Source organism: Hyaena hyaena, unplaced genomic scaffold (genome assembly GCF_003009895.1).
Source record: "Hyaena hyaena isolate Hyena2069 unplaced genomic scaffold, ASM300989v1 scaffold_32, whole genome shotgun sequence".
Taxonomy (NCBI): domain Eukaryota; kingdom Metazoa; phylum Chordata; class Mammalia; order Carnivora; family Hyaenidae; genus Hyaena; species Hyaena hyaena.
In genome coordinates this window covers 2,523,547-2,545,188 of record NW_024080663.1, presented here as the reverse complement: position 1 = coordinate 2,545,188, position 21,642 = coordinate 2,523,547, and the positions used below count along the sequence as shown (strand labels likewise).

Here is a 21,642-nt window from a genome sequence, read left to right as displayed (position 1 = left end):
ATCCTCTGTCCCCTTCTCTCTCTGCCCCTCAGCTACTCACTCGTTTTCTCTCTCTCTCAAAAATAAACATTTTTTTTAAAAAAGTGGCTAGAAGAATCCACAGTCACATTCATGTTAATTTCTTAACAAATTTCAATTGGAAAACAAACTTGCCTACCAATCCTGATATAATTTCTTTTTATTTTCATTCTCCCACTTTCCAGAAAGATTATTCATACTTTCGTCTGTTCTTAAAATTTATATCCTGTTTTCCTCCTACCCTCATGATATTGCCTCACACACTTATTGAGAAACTGAAAACCATCAGATGGAACTCCCTTGTATTCCTACCACCCAAAATAACAAGCCTCTACCTTGCATCTGATTCTAATGGTTATATTATCAATCCTATTCCCTTTCACCAAAAGAATCTCTTCATACAAGTAATTATCCCTTCTATGTCCTTCAACACTGGCGTCTCTTTCTATCAGATCTCTTTCCATTAGCATATGCCCATCCTCTATTCTTCCCCCTCCATCTACTTCCCAATTTCTGTGTTCCTCTTTAGAGTGAAGCTTTGCCCCAGAGATGTCTAGTGTCACTGTCTCACTTCTCTATCTCCTGTTCCCTCTCAATCCATTCTAATTGGACCTCTTTCTCCAATAGCTATTATTAAATTCATAATTTCTCCATGTTACCGAATTAAAAGGAAACTTTCATGCCCTCATCTTGCCCTCTCAACAGAAAATTAGAGAGTTGACTATACCACTTCCTTCCTCCTTCCTTGATTTCTGTGATACCACAGCTTCCTGGATACTTTTCCTTCTTCTGACCTCCTAAATCTCCAACCCCTTGTCTAGCTACACTGTCTCTAAGTGATTTTACTCAGCCCCAGGATTTTACATATCATTTTTGTATCAATAATTCCCAATATCCATCTCCAGCGATGATTTCTTTATTAACCTCAGATACTTATTTCCAGTTGACTACTTGATATCTTTACATTGGTATCTAATAGGGATTTCAAACTTAATGTCATTAAACAATACTTGTATCTCACACACCTGTTATTTCTTTTTGCCCCTCAGATTAAGTCCAATCCCATTTCTTTAATTTCCTTTCTTTGTTCTCAAAAGCTATGGCAGACTCCTTCTGGTACTTCAGGTTTAAGTTCAAATATCTCACGAGGAGGCCTTCTCTGACTGCCCCAAACAAAGGAGGCTCCATCAGTCATTCTGCATCAGATTATTCTGATTTACTTTTACCAAAGCTCATGATCCTATGTGAAATACCATACAGTTTGAAATTTTTACTGCCTTTTATTTCTATACTATAATATAGTATAGAATATACTATATTACTGAGAGCAGAAATCTTTTGTCTTGATTATAGGTATATTTCCAAAATCTGGACTAGTGTCTAGCACATAGTAAGAAATTAATATGTATTTTTTAATATACAAAAGAAAAGTTAAATTTCTGTGTTTAAAACATCAAAATAGCAGATAATCAAAGTGATAGAAAGCCCAATGGAGTCACAAAGATAATCGGTAGCCATTATTAGTATTAGAGGCAGTTAGACTCTGACAGGATGTATGGAGGCCAGCAAAGAGGAAGTACCGGCCAGCTATGGAGAAAATCAGAAGCCTATCCTGGTAGCACCTCAAAACAAAGCCACAAAAAGCTGGCTTAAAGCAGACAGGCCCAAGATGACTGACAAAGCAGTCCAGAAAGCCAGGCCCAAACAAGGTAGGAAAGGCAGGAAGGAAACTCTGCTTCCAAGAAATCCCCACCCCCTTGTTAACAACCATCAATAAAAGAAACCCAAACCCTGGTACCGGCAGCATTCTCTGTCTCACTCTATCTCAAGAGTATACCTTCGCTTTAATAAACTTTCCTCCTGTTGCTATCCACTATGTTTTGTCTGTCCCTGAATTCTTTTTCGTGAGGAAAGCAAGAGCGTTCGGTGACACCTTTGGAGTGGACTAGGTCAAAGCCTCAGGGTATGAGGTGTTCCCAATTCACCCAGCGACATTAGCATTTTAATATTTAGTGTTAACTTCATATTTGCTGAGACTATTAAAATGATAAGAATGTAGTATTTCCTTCAACCATATAATAACCCTACTATATAGGTACTGTTACTGTCCCCATTGTACAGATGAGGAAATTAAAACATGGAAAATTGAGAGTTACTTGTTCGCCAATGTCAAAAACTAGGATGTGGCATGCCAGGATATGATGGACATTAGCACTTTAATTCCAGAGTCTACACTCTTTGTTTTTTAAGTTTATTAGTTTATTTTTGAGTGAGGGGAGGGGAGGAGCAGAGAGAGGGGGAGAGAGAGAACCCCAAACAGGTTCCACACTGTCAGTGCAGAGCCTGATGCAGGGCTCAAACCCATGAACTGTGAGATCATGACCTGAGATGATATCAAGAGTCAGACGCTTAACCGACTGAGTCATCCAGGAGCCCCCAGAGTCTACATTCTTAATCACTTTCATTTTAATTGAAATAAACAATAATGATCCATTATATATTACATTATAGTAAATACTATAAAAGACCAAGCCTACTAGTCCATTGCTGCTTCTGAATTTGCCTGAAGTTACTTTTAGTGGATAATATGTTTCCCAAAGAGTATTGATTTTGTGATTTTATAATTCATTAACATCTAAGTTTCTTTTTTTTTTAAATGTTTTATTTATTTCTAGGAGAGAGAGAGAGACAGAGTGAGCAGGGGAGGGTCAGAGAGAGGGGGAGTCACAGACTGAAACAGGCTCCAGGCTCCGAGCTGGCAGTCAGCACAGACCCCGTCGCGGGGCTCGAACCCACGAACCGCGAGATCATGACCTAAGCGAAAGTCGGATGCTTAACCGACTAAGCCACCCAGGCGCCCCAAATCAGTGCTATTTCTACTTTTCTTTTGCATGTGCATGTACTTTATTGAAATATAATTGACTTACAATATTATATGAACTTCAGATGTATAGTGATTCAATAATTATATACATTATGAAATGCTCCCCATAAAAGTGTAGTTACCATGTGTCATCGTATAAAGTTATTACAGTATTATTGACTGTATTCTCCATGCTGTACTTTTCTTCCCCATGATTAATTTATTTTGTAACTGGGAGTTTGTACTTCTTAATCCCTTTCACTTATTTTGCCTACCCCCTATCTGCCCCACCCTGCCAGCCACCAGTTTTTTCTCTGTATTTATGTGTCTATTTATTTGTTTGTTCATATGATTTGTTTTCTTGAATCCACATATAAGTGAATTCATGAGTATTCACATGGTATTTGTCTTTTTCAGTCTGACTTATTTCACTTAGCATAATATCCTCTAGGTCCATCTACATTGTTGCCTCTTTTGGTCATAGGTTAATTGACAAATAATAATACAAATGTGGATTTATTTCTGGGCACTCTATTCTGTTGCATTCTATTTTTGTGCCAGTACCATACAGTTTTTGTCACTCCAGCTTTGAAATATAGCTTGAAATCTAGAATTGTGATATCTCCAGCTTTATTTTACTTTTTTCTCAAGATTGCTTCAGAATCTTTTGTGTTTCCATACAAATTTTATGATTATTTGTTCTGGTTCTGTGAAAAAAAATATTGGTATCTTATAGAGATCATATTGACTGTAGACTGCTTATGGTAATATAGACATTTCAACAATATTAATTCTTCTAATCCATGAGCATGATCTATTTATTTGTGTCATCTTCGATTTCTTTCATAAATGTCTTATAGTTTTCAGAATGCACATGGTTGATCTCATTGGTTAAATTTATTTCTAGGTATTTTATTCTTTTTAATGTGATTTTTAAATGGGGTTGTTTTCTTAATTTCTCCACGTGCTACTTCATTATTAGGATTTTGAAAACAATACATTTCTATATATTAATTTTGTATCCTTTACCTTCACTGAATTTGTTTGTTCTAAAAGTTTTTTGGTGTAGTCCTTAAGAGTTTTCTGTATTTAGTATCACATCATCTGCATATAATAACAGTTTTACTTCTTACCAATTCAGATTCCATTTCTTTCTTTCTTTCTTTCTTTCTTTCTTTCTTTCTTTCTTTCTTTCTTTCTTTGTCTGATTACTGCAGGTAGGACTTTCAGTATTATGTCAAGTAAAAGTGATGAGAAGGGACCATCTTTGTCTTGTTCCTCATCTAAAATAAAACTTTCAGGTCTTCACCACTGACGATGATGTCAACTGAGGGTTTTTCACACATGGCTTTTACTATATTGAAGTGTATTCCCTCTAAACTCACTTTGTTGAAAGATATTTCTGTCTTTCTTATTTGTATTTCTATTTCCATTTTTCTTTTACACTAAAATTCTGTTAAAGTACTTGGCTTGTCAAGCTATTTTAAAATGTGAGAAAGATGTTCAAATTAACCAATATTCAAACAAATACAAAATAAATACAGGAGTTTTCACACAACTGTCCACTAAAAAATTTAAAATAAATTTTAATGTTGAAAAGGATATCATTTCACATGCACTAATACACTGATAACAGATGTAGAAAGAGGGATACAACTCAAAAATATTTTAAATCCTTAAAACAGTCATACCTACCATTGATAATTTCCCTCTTAAATCCTTTCATAATAATGTGATCTTAAACATGTATGAAGAATAAACTTTAATTACTGTCTATTCTTGGGATGGAGGTGGTGATAGGCAGTGATTTGCATGGATCATATAAGAAACTTCTGCAAATGTTTTTATCTCTTTCAAAAAAGAGAGACTTAAACATATCAATGTTCAGAGCTCAGGTTACAAGCAAATTTTAGCTTTAAAATGTAGCATGAATCAAAATTATCTTGGTTAACATATCTTAGACAAAAAATTTTTTGCCATATCAAGTTTGTCACGATAAGAAAAATGTGCTGAGTGTAAATAGTTACATTCACCACTCTCTTCCTCTTCTTGAGTACATTAAGGAAAAGAAAAAGAAGGAAAAAAGTGCACATACACACGTGCTTTTATACATGTGTGCACATGCACACACACACACACACACACACACACACTTCTGATATAAAGGCCTAGGGTGAAAGAATCTATTGGGAACCTGGTCCATTGAGGAGAAGGAGGGGTACAGGGTAGAAGGTATAATACAAAAATTTCCATTTGCGGGCACACTTTGGAACATCTGCAGTTGGTGTTATTATTTATTTATTCATTCAAGATAAAAACCTTAGATTTATCCACTTAAAATAACAACCTGAACCCAACCTCATTCTTGGCAGAAAAAAATAAAGAAACATCAGGCAATCAAGCCATGATCTAGAACAAAGCATCAAATCAGCACTGAGTGCAAATGAAGTCATATCTACCTCGAGGGAAACTACATTCAAGAGGCCTAAGTGTTCTCTAACCTTGAATGTGGTGGGGGACTGAGGCAAATGAGTAATTGGTTCCAATTCCACTTTGTCTTTTCTGTCTTTGAACCCAATAATGGACCATTTTTCCTTTTAAAAATGCTTTAAAAAACACACAATTAAGTTGAATCATGTAGGTAGATGAAATGGCAAACTGAAACGCACGATACATCAATGAAGTCAATCCTTTCAAGTGTATTCTAGGCAAAATGTCTTAAGGAAAAAAGTTACTGAAGCATTATAAATATTACTAAAAACAATGTAATTATCTGATAATAAAGAAGAGGATTGAATAAATTTTGATATCTCCACTATTTTTGAGAAAGAGAGAGAGAGAGAGGCAGTGTGAGCAGGGGAGGGACAGAAAGAGAGAGAGAGACACAGAATCTAAAGACAGGCTCCAAGCTCTGAGCTAGCTATCAGCACAGAGCCCAATGTGGGGCTCAAACCCATGAACTGTGAGATGATCATGACCTGAGCGGATGTCAGACGCTTAACTGACTGAGCCACCCAAGTGCCCCTAAAACTATTTTTTTTTATTTTTTTTAATGTTTTATTTATTTCTAGGAGAGAGAGAGAGAGACAGCGTGAGCAGGGGAGGGTCAGAGAGAGAGGGAGTCACAGACTGAAACAGGCTCCAGGCTCTGAGCTGGCAGTCAGCACAGAGCCTGACGCGGGGCTGGAACCCACGAACCGCGAGATCATGACCTAAGCGAAAGTCGGACGCTTAACCGACTAAGCCACCCAGGCGCCCCCCCAAAACTATTTTAAAAGTTAGTATGAATGTGAGGAAATAGTTCTCAATGGAGAAGAAAATAAATATAAAACTAAATATGATTAAAACCGTTTAGGAAAAAATTCATGTAAGATCATGAAAAATAATTCTAGAAATTAAATCACAGTATGGGTGCCTGGGTGGCTCAGTCAGCTGAGAGTCCAAATCTCAATTTTGGCTCAGGTTATGATTCCTAGGGCATAGGATCAAGCCCCACATTGGGCTCCGTGCTGAGTATAGAGCCTGCTTAAGATTCGCTTTTTCCTTCTGTCCCTCTCTGCCACTCTCTCTCTCTCTCAAATAATTTTAAATAAACAAATAAAATTTAATCCGAGAAATGAAAAAAAAATATTTAAAAAGCGTTTTGTTGTGAAATCTGTTATTCTATTATTTAACACTTTAAATCTGTGAGGAGACCTGAATATCTTTCTTTGAAGTATGAGATTTTTAATCAAGCATTCTACTTGGTACTGCCCAATATTTACCATGTAAACATATTTGAAAGAAAAGTCCGCAAAGCTTTGAGGTCACTGTGGTACTCTTACAAGGAGTCAGAGAAAGGTAACTTACATTTCTTCTGGGCTAGAAACCCCAAAATTTATACTCTGGTTTCCAATGACAGTTGTCAATCAACAAACACACCGGAGAAACTTGCTAAGAGAGTCTCAGCTCCTTATTTCGCATCTCTACCTGTAATTTCTAGTTAAGGATGCCATTAGCCAAGAGACACAAAATATGAATTTATAAATTTGAGATCACCCTCACAAAACTCCATCCATATAAGGACTGAACTTTTTCTGTATGTTCAGGAAAGATTTCGATTTAACTCATTTGTTTGAAAAAGAAAAGGGATCAGTAAAGCATGATGAAAATTTAAAGATCAGTAAGTATACCAATTCCATACAATCAGTATAAATGGTAGACTTAATGCTACCTAGCATGTAAAATAGAGTAGCTATGACAACACCACATCTGCATTTCCTTAATGTGACCACTCAGCACGTCACATTTCCAAACAATTTCACCAATGCCATATTTTATTACAAACTATCCTTACAAGACTGATCAATAGCAAACTCATTGAGAAGTCAGCAAACTCTTCACTGTAGCTGAACGATTTCCTCAAGGTCAGAGAGCAAGGGACCCAACAAGTAGTGCAAACATAGCCGCAGGCCTGTCCTGTATGCCAGAATACTTATATTAATTAACATACAATAAACACACAATCTCTTCTATTGTTTTGGAGATTTTCACATGGCTTTTACATCAGACAAACTAACGTTTTTAAAGTTTTAACATGCTGCTGTAGTCAATTTTTAAGATCATTCAAAGGATTTCACAAAGATTAAGCAAAAAAAAATTTAGTGTGGTGAGTCAATTGTGGGCAGTTAAAACAAGTTGAAAATTAGGAGATGAAGTTTGGAGAGAGAACTGTAAATAAGGGGGCAGTGGGGAAGATTTGCAGAACAGTGGGTAATAAAATATGGGAGAAGAGGAGGTGCAGTCAGGGCTCCATCCATGAGCGCCATCTGTATAAATCAGGCCTGGAGTTGACATGTAATTTTGTGTGGGTCCCCTGAGAAGTGGCCCTCAGGGCTTCATTATTGATGAAGAGATTTTTCTTCAAAGTGGCCCAGTCAGCAGTGCCTCAAGGGGACATTCATAAGCACTCATAATATCAATTTCCAAGCACCTGGGAGGTAGGGACACAGATTGTCTCTTTAATTATTATGATAGAGGTAGAGGATAGTGAGAATGCTATTACACAACCGAGCTGAAATTCTCAATGAAATAAAATCATCATAACCTAATATTAAAATGTTTAATATTTGAGTCATCTTTCAGAAAGAGCACATTTTACATTTTCATGGTGCAAAATAGGCTGATCTCCAATTCTTTCTTTCCTAGGAGTTAAAAGAAGTTTTTATGAAAAAATACAGGGATGCTTAGAAGCCTAAGGGGGAAAAAAAAACAAAAAAAACTTTCTCTGAAGCTAATATACTTGCTTAGAGACATTATAAGCTTAGTCCAGTTTGTACAAACAGATATGAGTTGGGCTTTTTTTTTTTTAATAATTGTGTCGAGATTTCTTTTCAGAAAAGTAGAATATTAAATCCCTTCTATATATCATTCAGAATGCCAAGAAATAATTTTAACCAATACACTGGTCCCGACAAGAGTCTCAAAACACTCAGGAAAACACTGAAAAATCAATCCATATGTACACTGCAATAAAACAATAAGAGTTGGGGAGGTCAGCCTTAGATTTGAGTCTTATTCCCTAGTGGGTTAGATGTAAATAATCCCATATAGACAAAACAGATGCCACATACTTCTTTGAATCTCCCTCAGTTTACACCAGAGGGATAGCAGTACAGAGATCATTAAATATATATTTTTTTAAATGGAAGTAAAAAGCAAAATGAACTGGATCTCTTTAATTTGATCTGAAATTCAGAAACTCCCCCTTCTCACTGCTAATATTGACAAATAAAATTAAGGAACTTTTTTATAAAATATATCTGCAAAATACATCCTCATAATTCTTTTTTAATTTCATTAACTTCCCCCCACACCTCACATATTTTAATAGGCTTTGATACCCCTAGTTAATTTTTTGAGTTGAACAAAATTCCAGCCAACTGACATTTACATGAGACACATGATATATGCAATAATGATGTTTAAAAGAAGTACCTGGTATTTTTTTAATGTTTATTTTTCAGAAAGAGAGAGGGAGAGAGACAGAACATGAGTGGGGAAGGGCCATAGACAGCAGCAGACACAGAATCTGAAGCAAGCTCCAAACTCTGAGCTGTCAGCACAGAGCCCAATGTGGGTCTTGAACTTATGAACCATGAGTTCATGACCTGAGTTAAGCTGGATGCTTAACCAAGCCACCTGGGCGCCTCAGAACTACTAATATTTAAAAAGCATATATTTTATGTGAAAGATGCTGTCTGAGGCATTATACATATATGAGACCATTTAGTCATTATCATTATTGCATTAAACAATCAAGCATAAATCCAATTGATTAAAAAAAATGACAGTCCAGGAAAGAACTGACCAGAATCACAAAAATAAAAAATGAAAATAAATTTTAAAAAAAGAGAACCAGGATTAGAACCCAGGTACAATGCTTTCTTCTTTAACCAAGAATTGAAGATGGATTTGTGAAATACAAACTAAATAACTTTATATAAAAGTACTGAGTTCCTAATATCAGTAAGTATATATCTGTAGTGAACATTCTAAAAGAAAAGTAATACACTGAGTTCACATCTACTAGCCTAACATTTTAATTATAAGCAATGGAAGAAGTAATAATTACAAGCCATAGGAAATATATAATCCTATTAAGAGTTATCTCAGTATAACTGGCTCCAGTTAACTGTGAACAGCCACACTAATAATGTTGGAGGCCAAAAAACATCTTCTATTTTGATATAGAAGATTAAGAGCAAATGAAGTCCTGAAGGTAAACATGTCACATTTGAAAATCAAAATCTTGACTAGAGGTAAATTTATAATCTTAGAATGCCTTATTAAAGATTTTAAATTATGGCATAGTATAAACGATGTAGAATTTTTCTTATAGTTTTAAGGACTGAAGGTTTCTACCTCATTTATATCATTGTAGATAGCTAAGAGGGAGAAAAATAAATTGGCCAATCCTACTTTTCAATATCCTCTTTAGCTGCACTTCAAGCCTGCACTATAACAAATCTCATCATATTTTCTTTGTCTTATTATTTTATAACTTGATTTTTTGTTTCATTGTTTTTAATTTTAGTATTCTTAATTTTATAACAAATATGATTATTAAAAATTCTCCCACAATTACCAGATAGGTTTACTTTTACAGGAAGGTCTATTTTTCAGTTTTTGCATTCTTGTTTATATACAGTTTGGTAAAATGCTGTATTCAAATAGTTAAGGAAAGATGATTGCTTGAAGATTATCCAATTTTCTCAGTATTTTGGCCCTAGATGTTTTTCATATTCTTATCAATTCCTTATTGCAAATGTTCAGCTTTCCAAAACTGAATTTTTCTTCCAGAGTGTAAGAAAGAAGACTACTGAATTCCAACACATTTTTACAACACTATCTGCTATGATTAAGATTAAGACGATCCAATGTAAAAATCTCCCTAGTGATAGATTCATCATTAGTCATTAATCTCACAGTTTTTAATTAAACTACTAAAATTGATCACTGAATTCATGTGCAGGAGGCAGAATTAAAAAAAAAAAAAAAACAAACACTATACTGGAATATACATATGGCCATGCTTAACTCTAGAAATATACCTGAACACTATAAGGAGCTATCATTTGTAATGAAGTAACTTCCCAAATCACAATCAGACACATTTTTACTGCCAGCTTAATTTCTTAGAAAGGAGAAATGCTTTGAGTATGGTCCACAGGACACTAAAATAGGGAGAACAAGCTTATTTTTAACAACTCAAACTCAAAAAAAGGTTTAAAGTTTAAAAAACTAAAAAAAAAATTTTAAAGCTTTAGCAAGTTAAGATAGCATTTTCTTAGATTGGTGATGCCCAATCAATAAAAGAAATGAGACAAAAAGAACTGTCATTTATACACTGAATTAAAAAAAAATAAATTTTTAAAAAATTAAAAAAAAATAAAAACAAGGGGCACCTGGGTGGCTCAGTAGGTTAAGCTTCCGGCTTCAGCTTGGGTCATGATCTCACAGTTAGTGAGTGCCAGCTCCACAATGGGCTCTATGCTGACAGCTCAGAGCCTGGAGCCTGCTTCAGATTCTGTGTCTCCCTCTCTCTCTGCTCCTCCCCTGTTCATGCTCCTCTCTCCCTCAAAATTAAATCAACATTAAAAAAAAAATTAAATAAAAGTTGAAATAAACAAATAATCCATAGCTTCTGCAAAGTTGAATCTTTATTCTCTGCTTTGGATCCATAACACTTCCTTCCCCCAAGAACAAAAGTAGTTACGATAAAGGGGATTCTGAAATATTTTCTCCCATTTCTACCAATTAATTCATAACCCATGCCTCCCCTTTTTACAAAATGCTCCTTAAAATGTATTCTTCTCCCAGTTGTTTCCATTACACTCCCATTTTCTAAGCCCATCATTTTATTAACTTATTTTCTTAATTAATAAACATAGAAAATTCTCAGTTATCTTCTTAAATAAAGGGAAGCTAGAGTATAAGTAATTCAGAAACTGTTTCTGTTTGACTTGAAATGCACTATGATTCTGTAAACAATGGACTGAAATCCGTTTCTGATTCAGGGTAAATATGAAATACTCATTAGCTGATAATTCAAGGAACGGACCTTGACTTATGATTGTGAAAGCATTAGAGTGGTAGGCAGCAATTTAGTTTGGTTCTAAATATTTATCAAAATTGCTATTATTCAAAAAGTTAAAGGCTTCCTGCAGCTACATACATTTTCCTCAGCTGCATACATTTTCTTTTAACTATACTTTTATAGTCTACTCTCAATTATCCATGTCAGTGAAGAGGAACAGGACATTGAACAAAAGTGCACTCTTCTAAAATCATTCTTGCTTTTAAATGTGCAGATATTGGCATTACACTGGTTATCAATTCAAACTAAATGAAGTACTGTGAAGGTACTGCTTAAATCAGGCTACGTGATCAATCCTGGATATTTACCTTCTCTGAAACCTTCCCAGGAGAATTTGTGTTCAAAAGTCATCCTTGACAAAATTCAACTTTTTCCAAAATGTAATCCCACAAAGTACGATGATTTTTTAAAAGTACATAGCCACCGTTAGTGAGTTTAGAATACTATTTTTTTTCACTGGCAGGCATTTCCCCAGATATTTATTCATATTTTTATTTTTTAACATTTGTCTCTTTCTGTAACAAGAATATGTTAACTTGTGACATTTGTTTATTAAAATTTCTATTATAATTTTCTTTAACAGATTATGCAAATATGACTCAGAGAAGCTAAGTAACTTGCCTAAAGTCACACAGCTTAAAAGAGCTAAACTAGACCTCAATCCAGCTAGCTCCAGATCCCAGGGTCTGAATCACATTTGTGTGTCAGGGAAAACAAAACAACAACAACGACGAAGACAACTTCACTTCTCATGCAGCTTCTACAATTACCACAGTAACAAGTTTTGAGTATATGAGCTAGGTTCTATCAACTAATATCTATTACTTACTTATGCATCATTGTTATGCCTATCTTTCAGCCTGGAATATTCCACTTTTGGGGTCTGGTGCCATTCTGATTGTTTTTCATGCTCCCAATCCTTCAAACCCTGATGTAATATTTAATTAAGGCTAGACATTCTGAAATGAACACACAAAGAAACTTTGTATACCTCAGTAACTTTTTTCCCTCAGAGATATTTCTTGGCTGCTTCACTGAACCCTGAGATTCTGTACGTAGGTTGTGGGGAAAATTAAATCACTATTATAGTGGGTTGTCATCAATCATCACCGCTGTTCTTTTCATTTATCAAGTGAACATTTACTTTGTTCCATACTGATTTTTTTTTTTTTTAAGATTACTCCATGTAGTTGAGACTAAACCAATGGTCACAGATCAACCTCTACACAATGGTCTTAATGAATTCATTCAAGGAAGGGGAATCCAATGAATGTATTCAAATTTGATAGAAAACCGAGCTTTCATAATTCATTCTGATTCTTCAAACAAAAATGACCTTTGGTGAATCAACAGGATCAACTGAGACATCCATGCTTGAATGTGTTCCTGTAGGCTTAATGTATTTTTCCTCACTGCATTATATTTTAATGATTAATTTCACACTCTCTCATGGTACTTTAGCTCATGAATCACAGGTATTACTTTGAGAGAAAAAATATATACTATGTATAATGGAAGTTGTTACTGATTAAAATGTGCTACATACAAGAACTACATAAAACCTGAAAAACCTTAAATACCAATATTCTAGGTTATAAATAATATCAGGCAGATTAACCCCATAGACTATACTTAGATTGAGGTGAGTGTAAGGGCGTGGACTTCTCAAATGGGTCTTAGTTCAAACAACATATGAGATTAAGCCAGTAATTTAATGTTTCACTGGCTCTTTTCTTTAGTGTTCTGTGGTTAAGAACTGATTTCAAAGACAACTACAAGAGAAATAGAGAAAGAAATCAGTTAAACAAATAACATCCCATTCTAAAAGCCAAAGGCCACCTGCCCTCTGACACTCTACTCTAAAATCAGTACTGCTTGAGCACTGTCAAAAGTTTGCTATTTAGCTTAGTTAAAAAAAAAAAAAAAAAAAAGATTTGATTAAGTCAAAGTAACAAGGACCAAAAAGGACTATGACAATGGCATAAATCGAGTATCCTTTACCTTGTGCACACATGAATAAATATTGGGTTAAATATATCTTACTGATCAATATGAAGGAGTAAACTATCCAGAAGAGAAACCGCACATAAATTAACCAGAGAGGTCACTACAATATAATTTGACTCTTCTAAAATGGATTTTTCCCAAACCAATGTATGGAGTCATAAGAAAACATGACTACCTTCTCCCAACAGAACACAAAGTTACTTCAATCAATGGCAGAGGAAAAATGTGGCATCAACAGCTATTCTGCAAACAGGTGGTTTAAAACTTTTACTTAAGCCACTGAAAGGACCGAGGAAAGAGAAATTTGTCATGTAAAAAAAAAGAGAAAGCATACATGTATACACATATACAGAGATTTTATCAGAGAAGGAGACTCAAAAAAGAAAAGCCTTAAGCAAAACACAACAAAAAACTAAAAAGCAGTTTATCTTAGCTCACAACGCTAAATTGGGTATGTCTAAAATCACTCTTTAAAATTAAATCCTTCCCATCTCATACATAAAGGTCTTAGGGAGAATTTAAAGTAAATGGTCATGCCATTTCAGGTATTTATTCACAGGAAGAAAGATGACATTTTTGAAGAAACAGTGGAAGAGGGAATCAAAACTGTTGAGATGAAAGAAAAATACAGTTTATGTATTTCCGATAGTACTGCATTTTTCATGTTCTCAATACTTTGTTCCCTTCCTCCCTAGGTTAAATAATTTCATAAGCATTACCATGGCTAGCAGGAACTGCTAGAATAGCTGACACACAGATCTCCTTTATTTCTATACTCCACTTTTGCATATATTTAGGATTCAGCAATTGGAAGTGGGGGCAGCAGACAGGTGCCCCGAAATGCATACGGGTGGGGAAAGGGGTAAGTGCCTGGGTAGACCGGGAGGGAAATGGGACCTCCTATCTTCCAGAGTTCTCACTGGAACTCCTGTGCTTCTTAGTCACACCATTCAGAGCAAGACAAGACAGGCTCCCTTAATCCCCTCGTAAGTAAACACCCAGGTCCCAGCCCAAAAGGTACCCCCTCCAGTCGCGGGACCCCGCCGCTTCTGTGCCCCGCTGCCCACGCCAGGTTCCGGCTCCCTGCTCCTCCACCTCCCTCGCACACCTCCCGCGGAAGCAAAGTTTCCCGGGTCTCCCACTCTTTCCCGAACGACTGCCTCGGCCTCCCCAACACCCACCAGCGGGGCCCCCCACCTCCCGCCCTCGGCGACCCGGCGCGCAGTCGGTACCTCGATGTCTGCCGCGTCCTTGCTAAGCACGGGGGCCATGGCAGTGTTTACAGCCTGAAGTCTCCTAGTGACAGACCCTCCTAGCGTCCTCAAGCTCCGGTAAGACAGCGAAGTGACGGGAAGCCGGAGCGATTGAGTAAATAGGAAGCGGAGGGTCCGCTGTGAGGTGGCGGGGCTGGCGCCGGGATGCCACGCCCCCGGGGCGGGGCTGCGGGCTCCGCCCCGCGGCTCCCAGCGCCCCGCACTGCCAGTGGAAGGGCGCTGAATGGAGCCCGGCCCATCCCCCACGCTGGCGGCTTGTTTTCCTTCCACAGGCGGAAGGAAGGAAGGGAGAGAGCACTCGCACCCGGGACTGACCTTCGCTCTGTAAACTGTTAGAGCCTGAGCTTGGTAGGCTGGGGCCACATGTTAGAGACCCACAGGATTAAAGGTAAAAGCAACTGGCGCTCTAAGTCACAAATTGCTCCTTTTCTTTCCTTCCTCACGAACCCCTCAAGGTGCAGAAACATTGGCTTATGGGCAGCTGCACCTTCTGGAACTCCTCATGGATGAGGTAGTAAACGTTCCAGCATTCATCCATCAAATAGGCGGGAGAAGGCAAGGGCGCGGGTCTTCGACAGGAGACAAAACCCGGGAGAGCGGACACAGTGTTACAAGGGGGCCCAGGGAGAGAGACAAGCAAAATTTCTACAGCCAGAAGTGGCAAGTAGTAAGTACTCTAAGTGCTGTCGGTGGTACAAAATCAAGGTTGTATCTTTGCAGGACAATCCATTCTAACGACTCCTTAAATACACGTAGAAATATATTTCTAAAATTTGAAGCTTCCTTGAAGAAAGCTTTATGTTTTGTTATAGAGCTTGCTGGGGAGAGGGGGGTGATTTCCATTTAGAGACGGTCTCAATCCAGAAGACATTGATCTTTGAGTGTTATCTGTCTCCAGACCTCCCTCTATTCTCCTGGTTAGATAGATACCGCCTCTTCTCTTCTCCCATAGCACTACCTGCTTACTTCAGGTAAGGTTTTTACCACACTTCTTGATCCTCTTGGCTAGATTGTGAGCACCTTGGATTCAGGTATTTCCTCTGTATCGTTATTCTTTCATTAGTTCATTTATCATTTCAGTCAACAAATAATTATTGAACAGTTTCAATGTACCCCTTGTTAGGTACTCTGGATATAATCCGTCTTCAGGAAGTACCTTAGTCTCATGGAGATTATACTCCTAGTAAGCAAGTTGCAGAATAGTAAGAAACGGTGATGCCTGGTTGGAAGATCAAAAAGAAATGGGAGAGAGTAACTGGGGTGTTAAATGCTCACTACCTTGAACGATTTGGGAAGACTTCTTTAAACAAACCATTAGATAACCTTCCAGAACCTGAAATTTACTAGACAGAGAATGGATACATTTTCTTGAATCAAATTGTACTGCTAAGAAAAACTAGGAAGCTAAAACCTTAAAATCCTGGTTTTCTCGCACATTTTATCCATCCCCAAGCTCTCAAAATTCAACCTCCTAAATGATCTTTGAATGTTTCTTCATTTCTCCACTTTCACTCCATCCACGAAGGTCCAATGGTATTCCATTCTTCTACTCTTACCTTACCTACCCCTCTCCACTCCAGACTGAGTTTTAAAAACAGTATTAATTGACTCTTCTCTCACTCACTCACACACACACTCACACTCACACAGAGTGAATAAATCCTTCCGTAGTTTGCATTGCAGTCAATAAATACAAACTTCTAGTGACCTCTTACTAACCCGCCCCACCCTTCTCCAACCTCACCTATGGCCATGGGCCATAACCCTGTCTCTTTTATAACATCCTGATCATAGCCTGATCATATTTTATTTGCATATTTATTTAAGTATGACTTGTTTAATATCTGTCTTCTACTTAGAATGTAAGCTCCAGGAAAAGAAACCTTGGTTGTCTACTGGATAGTCAGCTCCTAGCCCAGAACTGAAGCATAAGAGACCAAGAATACTTGGTGAGTGAATAAACATAGTAGATTCTGAAGGTGGTTTATGCATCAAACAGTTCATTTCAATAACTTCAGTTCCACTTTACCATGCATTCTTCTCAGTGTCCCACTTATTCCTGAGAAGTAAATCACAGTATATTTCAATGAATCTCTACCTAAAATGTGTCAAACTAGTTTCTTTTTCATGAAGTAATGTTCCACAGTCAGATGTTCCTGAATCTTCCTACAACCATACCTTACACACCTCCAAAGTCATCTGTATCCTCCTGGGGGAGATTATATAATATATGTAAATTATAATATATGAAAAATATATACATTATGAATAATAATACTATTATAATGTATGTAATATTTCTAATATATGTGTACACCCATACGTGCATACACATATTTAGGGGAAAAGAGTAAATGCATACAGACAGAGATAACATTTATAATATGTTATAAAATACCATATTGATAATATATTTATAATATGAGTGATATATATATATAACATATATAAGTCCTCCAATTTAACCTGAGAGTTTCAATAGTCAATTTCCTAATCACTAGAGACAGACACTTATATGCTCTGTTAGACTACACTCTACTACAAGTCTTACCAGTTAGCAATCCATATTTTAGTTGTTTTATGGGTACAAGTATCCAAGTTATCCTCAAGAGGTAGACACTTTAATGCCATATTTGCCTTTTATAATGATTATTCTCCTAACTCACCAAAGGATAAGTTCAAAATATGCTGTCTTTCCAAGGGTAAGAACTTCTTCAGTGACACTCAGTAATCAAATACACAATTGAAAATTCAGGTGCTTTTTTATCACGCCCCAACCTCACCAAACAGATGTATCCTGTTCTAAGATATTTAATTAAAGTGTTTAAGGGGCGCCTGGGTGGCTTAGTCGGTTAATCGTCCGACTTTCGCTTAGGTCATGATCTCGCGGTTCGTGGGTTCGAGCCCCGCATCGGGCTCTGTGCTGACTGCCAGCTCAGAACCTGGAGCCTGTTTCAGTCTGTGACTCCCTCTCTCTCTGACCCTCCCCTGCTCACGCTGTCTCTCTCTCTCCTAGAAATAAATAAAAAAAAATAAAGTGTTTAATCACATTGCTCACATGCCACACCTATGTTCTGTGATCAGTGATTGAATCTAATAATATTTTTTTTTAAATGTTTTATTTATTTCTAGGAGAGAGAGACAGCGTGAACAGGGGAGGGTCAGAGAGAGAGGGAGTCACAGACTGAAACAGGCTCCAGGCTCTGAGCTGGCAGTCAGCACAGAGCCTGACGCGGGGCTCGAACCCACGAACCGCGAGATCATGACCTAAGCGAAAGTCGGACGCTTAACCGACTAAGCCACCCAGGCGCCCCTCTAATAATATTTTAAATCCATTGAAATTCCACATTAAATACAGTTGTACCTGTAAATAATCCAAGCTGTTTAAAGCTTACTGCAAATGCATTCACACCACACTTTTTAAAAGTTGTAAATTATGATGGCATTTGTCAAGCTGTCCCTCCATCTGGAAGCGTCAAATATCAGGTGTTCCACATTAATTTTTTTGTAGGCTTTGGAGAAACAGCTCATCTAGTAGTGTACAAATTCACCAAAATGAATTTCAGCCTAATAGTTTACATTACACAAATGAATACTATTATTATGATTATTATTGCCATAATTCAAAGGAAAGATTATGAGTCATCTTTCACTGCTGAAAAGTTATACAGTACTACAAATTTAGAAACACAATAAAAATGCAGATTTCCATATGCTTTCTTTTTCCCCTTGTAGTCTAGCATTAAGCAGTTTGATTTTTTTCCCCAGACACTCTTTGGGAGGTGCTTTTCTCCCAAAAACTAAGACCTTAATCATGAGAGTTATTTTACCCCATTTGACTTTCTAAGTCCAGATTAACTCCTATCCAAACTGACCAAGAGGATAATGACTAAAAATCAGTTGGGTCCAAAAACCTCTAGTATTCCTATTCAAGAAGACCATAATGTACATATTAGTTCATATTATATGGAATAAACTTGTTATAATTTAGTCAACTACATATACAATATATCCTTTATAAGCACTCACATACACATGGATGCTACATGTATATTATATATATGCATATATGTATAATGCCATAAAAGAAGCACAGATAGCACAAAAACTACTAATCCCTCTCAGAAGTTTATTCAACAGTTATTTATTGAGTGCTATTCCTTCAAGCACTGTGATAGTCATTTAGTGATACTTCAGCACATATTAAAGACATTACCCTTATTATTATAAACCTTAAACCACTAGCTTAAAACACACACTGTCATGCACTGATTTTGAGTAAGTGGTTTAACTGAATGGGGTTATGAGAGTTAAATGTCAAAATGTATGTAATCCCATTTTGTAAATTGTAAAATACCATGTAATGTTAGTTAAGTATTAAGAATTTAAAGATAATGCTCTCTGATCCTCATATTCTTAAAAAAAAAAAAAAAAAAGTCATTGGTCTGTGATTGACCATGATTGATTTGGGGTAAAATCCAGTGTGAATAGGAAGTTGATAGAGTTATCTGACTTAAAGTGGGAGGAATATATCCTCTAGAATGAATATTACCTCATTACCTGGAAGTATTTTCTTTGGACTTGTTTTTCTCCCACCATGAAAAGTCACCGTAATTCTTGCAACTTCCATTTAAAGCTGTCAGTTTGTTTTCTTGCTGGGATTTTATTCTTTCAGTTTCAGGTACATTTGTATTGGGAATTGAGATAGAACCTCGCTGTAAATTACTCACTATTGTTCCTTTTAGTCATCTGTAGTGGATGCCAGTGATGTGCCTCACAAATCCCATCCTTCCTCCCAATCCACTCAGGACTCAGATACTAATTTCTACAACTGCTGGGAGTGTTGCTGGATGACAGATCTCTGCTAGGTCCCTCTTTGGAAATTGTCCCTGGTCAAAGAGCCATTCACCAGAAGATCATGCCTCTGCCCAGGGTAGCAGATATCCAATGAGGACTGATGTGGGTCTATAAAGGCCTGGCACTTGTCTATTCAGGACGTCTATTGAGGGCCATCCCAACTTTAGAGATCCCTTGAGTGATCATCTGAGACACCTGTTGGGATTGCAGCAGAGTACAAATTCTCCTTCTGTCCATCCTGCTTTATCTCCTATCCCCAGAAGTCTTCATCTAGACAGTGCTTCGTAATAAACTTCCTGCATGCACATTGCTATCCAGAGTCCACTATTGAGAGGGCCTAAGCTGCATTTTCACCACTGTAAGTTACTTAACAGATAGAATATATTGTATGTAAAATGTACTTAATTATCTACATGTCTGAACATAAAAAATTATCTCATATAATAAAGTCTTACTTATTTCCATGTTCTGAAATACTTCTGAATTTGTTCATACATTTATTCATATCACAAATAACTGTGTGCCTCCTATGCACTAGTTATAACAACACTAACACCAAAACACCAGAGACACCATAGTAAGCAAAATAGAAGTGAGCTCTATGCTTATGCAGCTTTGAGATGGTCTAGGGAGGTGAACATTTGTCAAGTAATCACACAATAATATAATATCTACTGTCAATAACAGTATCAAGGAAAAACAGAAGACTGTTCTAGAAGAGGGACCTGGGAAATCAGTGAAGGACTTCTTGAGGAAATACCCTTGCTGCTAAGATCTGAGAGACAGTTAAGAAGGCAAAAAGGAAGAGAGAAAAGCATTCCAGGCAAGAAAACAACCTGTGCAAAGGCTGCAAGGCCAGAGGTGTCCCAATAGAAGGGAAAAGAGGCTCTGATAGCTAGAGCTGAGGCAGTGAGTAATTGCTGTACTTGACCCAAACTGTTGCCATACAGTATTGTAGCCTTAGTTTAGGGTTTTGGATTGTATCCTTATAAGTATAGGGAAGCCATGGAAGTTTTCTTTCTTTTTTTTTTTTAAAGCAGAGGAATGACGTGATCAAATATTTATTTTTGAAATATCACTCTGATTGCACTGTGTGTGTAATGCATATTCATACATTCACTTGGGTGAGTGTTTTAAAATCAACCAAGGCAAGTGATTTCTGGGGATGGGCTACATTATTTCCTCCACATGCTAGCCGGAGTGGTAATCATTCTTGTCATTGGAAACCAAAATAGTGAATTTTCTACTATAGATCAATGCTATTGTTATTTAGTATTTTGTTACATTTGTGAAGCAGAGCCCTGTTTTTAATCAGTCTGGAAAGATAAACCTGCACCCAAAAAGGGCTTTTGTCTTGATCAGTGTATCTATTTCTGTTTTCCAACATAAAGCTATAATTCATTTTTAATCATCTGAATAATGAATGACATGCTGTTCTTGTTCTGTAGTTTGTTTTCATGATTGCCACCTTCCCTAGACTTTAAGGTCCTTAGTGATTTTGAGTGTGCTTATTTTTTTATCCTCCATGCCTAACATAATACCTAGCAATAGTGGGTACATAAATATGTAGGAAGCAAGTGTTCATTATTATTCTTTCTAACCATGACAGGGGGTACAGAAAGACTAAAAGCAAAAGTTTTTTTTAATAGATAAATAAGCATTAATGGGCAATTCCCTTTGCCTTCAGAGTACAAGTGGTTGATAAGTAAGTAAGTAAGTAATAAGTAAGTAATTAAATAAATAAATAAATAAAATCAACCAAAGTAGTAGTCAAAGAAATGCCAGTTAAATGAGATATGCTTTTTCACCTATTAGACTGACAAAAATATTTTAAGGAGTGATTAAGGTATAAGAACATTAACAGATTCATAAGATTCATAATGAGTAAACACTTGACACAGTATATAGGTAAAGCAGTTGAGCAACATATAGCCATATTTTAAACATGTGCATTTTCTTTGAACTAAGAACTTCGTTTCTGATAT

The 21,642-nt window shown here is 36.6% G+C and overlaps 1 protein-coding gene and 1 long non-coding RNA gene across 4 annotated transcripts in view; one reads left to right on the top strand and one right to left on the bottom strand.

Annotated features, from left to right (window-relative positions):
• DPYD (dihydropyrimidine dehydrogenase) overlaps positions 1-14,875 on the bottom strand; it is an 821,052-nt gene extending 806,177 nt beyond the window's left edge. For both annotated transcript variants that reach the window (XM_039228461.1, XM_039228462.1), the window contains exon 1: positions 14,759-14,875. In XM_039228461.1, coding sequence (XP_039084392.1) covers positions 14,759-14,797 — 39 coding nt within the window. In that variant the 5' untranslated portion in view covers positions 14,798-14,875. The remainder of the gene's footprint in view (positions 1-14,758) is intronic.
• Positions 14,876-15,037: 162 nt separating this feature from the next.
• LOC120229465 overlaps positions 15,038-21,642 on the top strand; it is a 128,676-nt gene continuing 122,071 nt past the window's right edge. The window contains exons 1-2 of one of the 2 annotated variants that reach the window (XR_005527739.1): positions 15,038-15,188; positions 16,660-16,749. This is a non-coding gene — a long non-coding RNA (uncharacterized LOC120229465). Of the gene's footprint in view, positions 15,189-15,292; positions 15,468-16,659; positions 16,750-21,642 lie in introns of those variants that run through there. The other variant, XR_005527740.1, reaches the window with a different exon arrangement.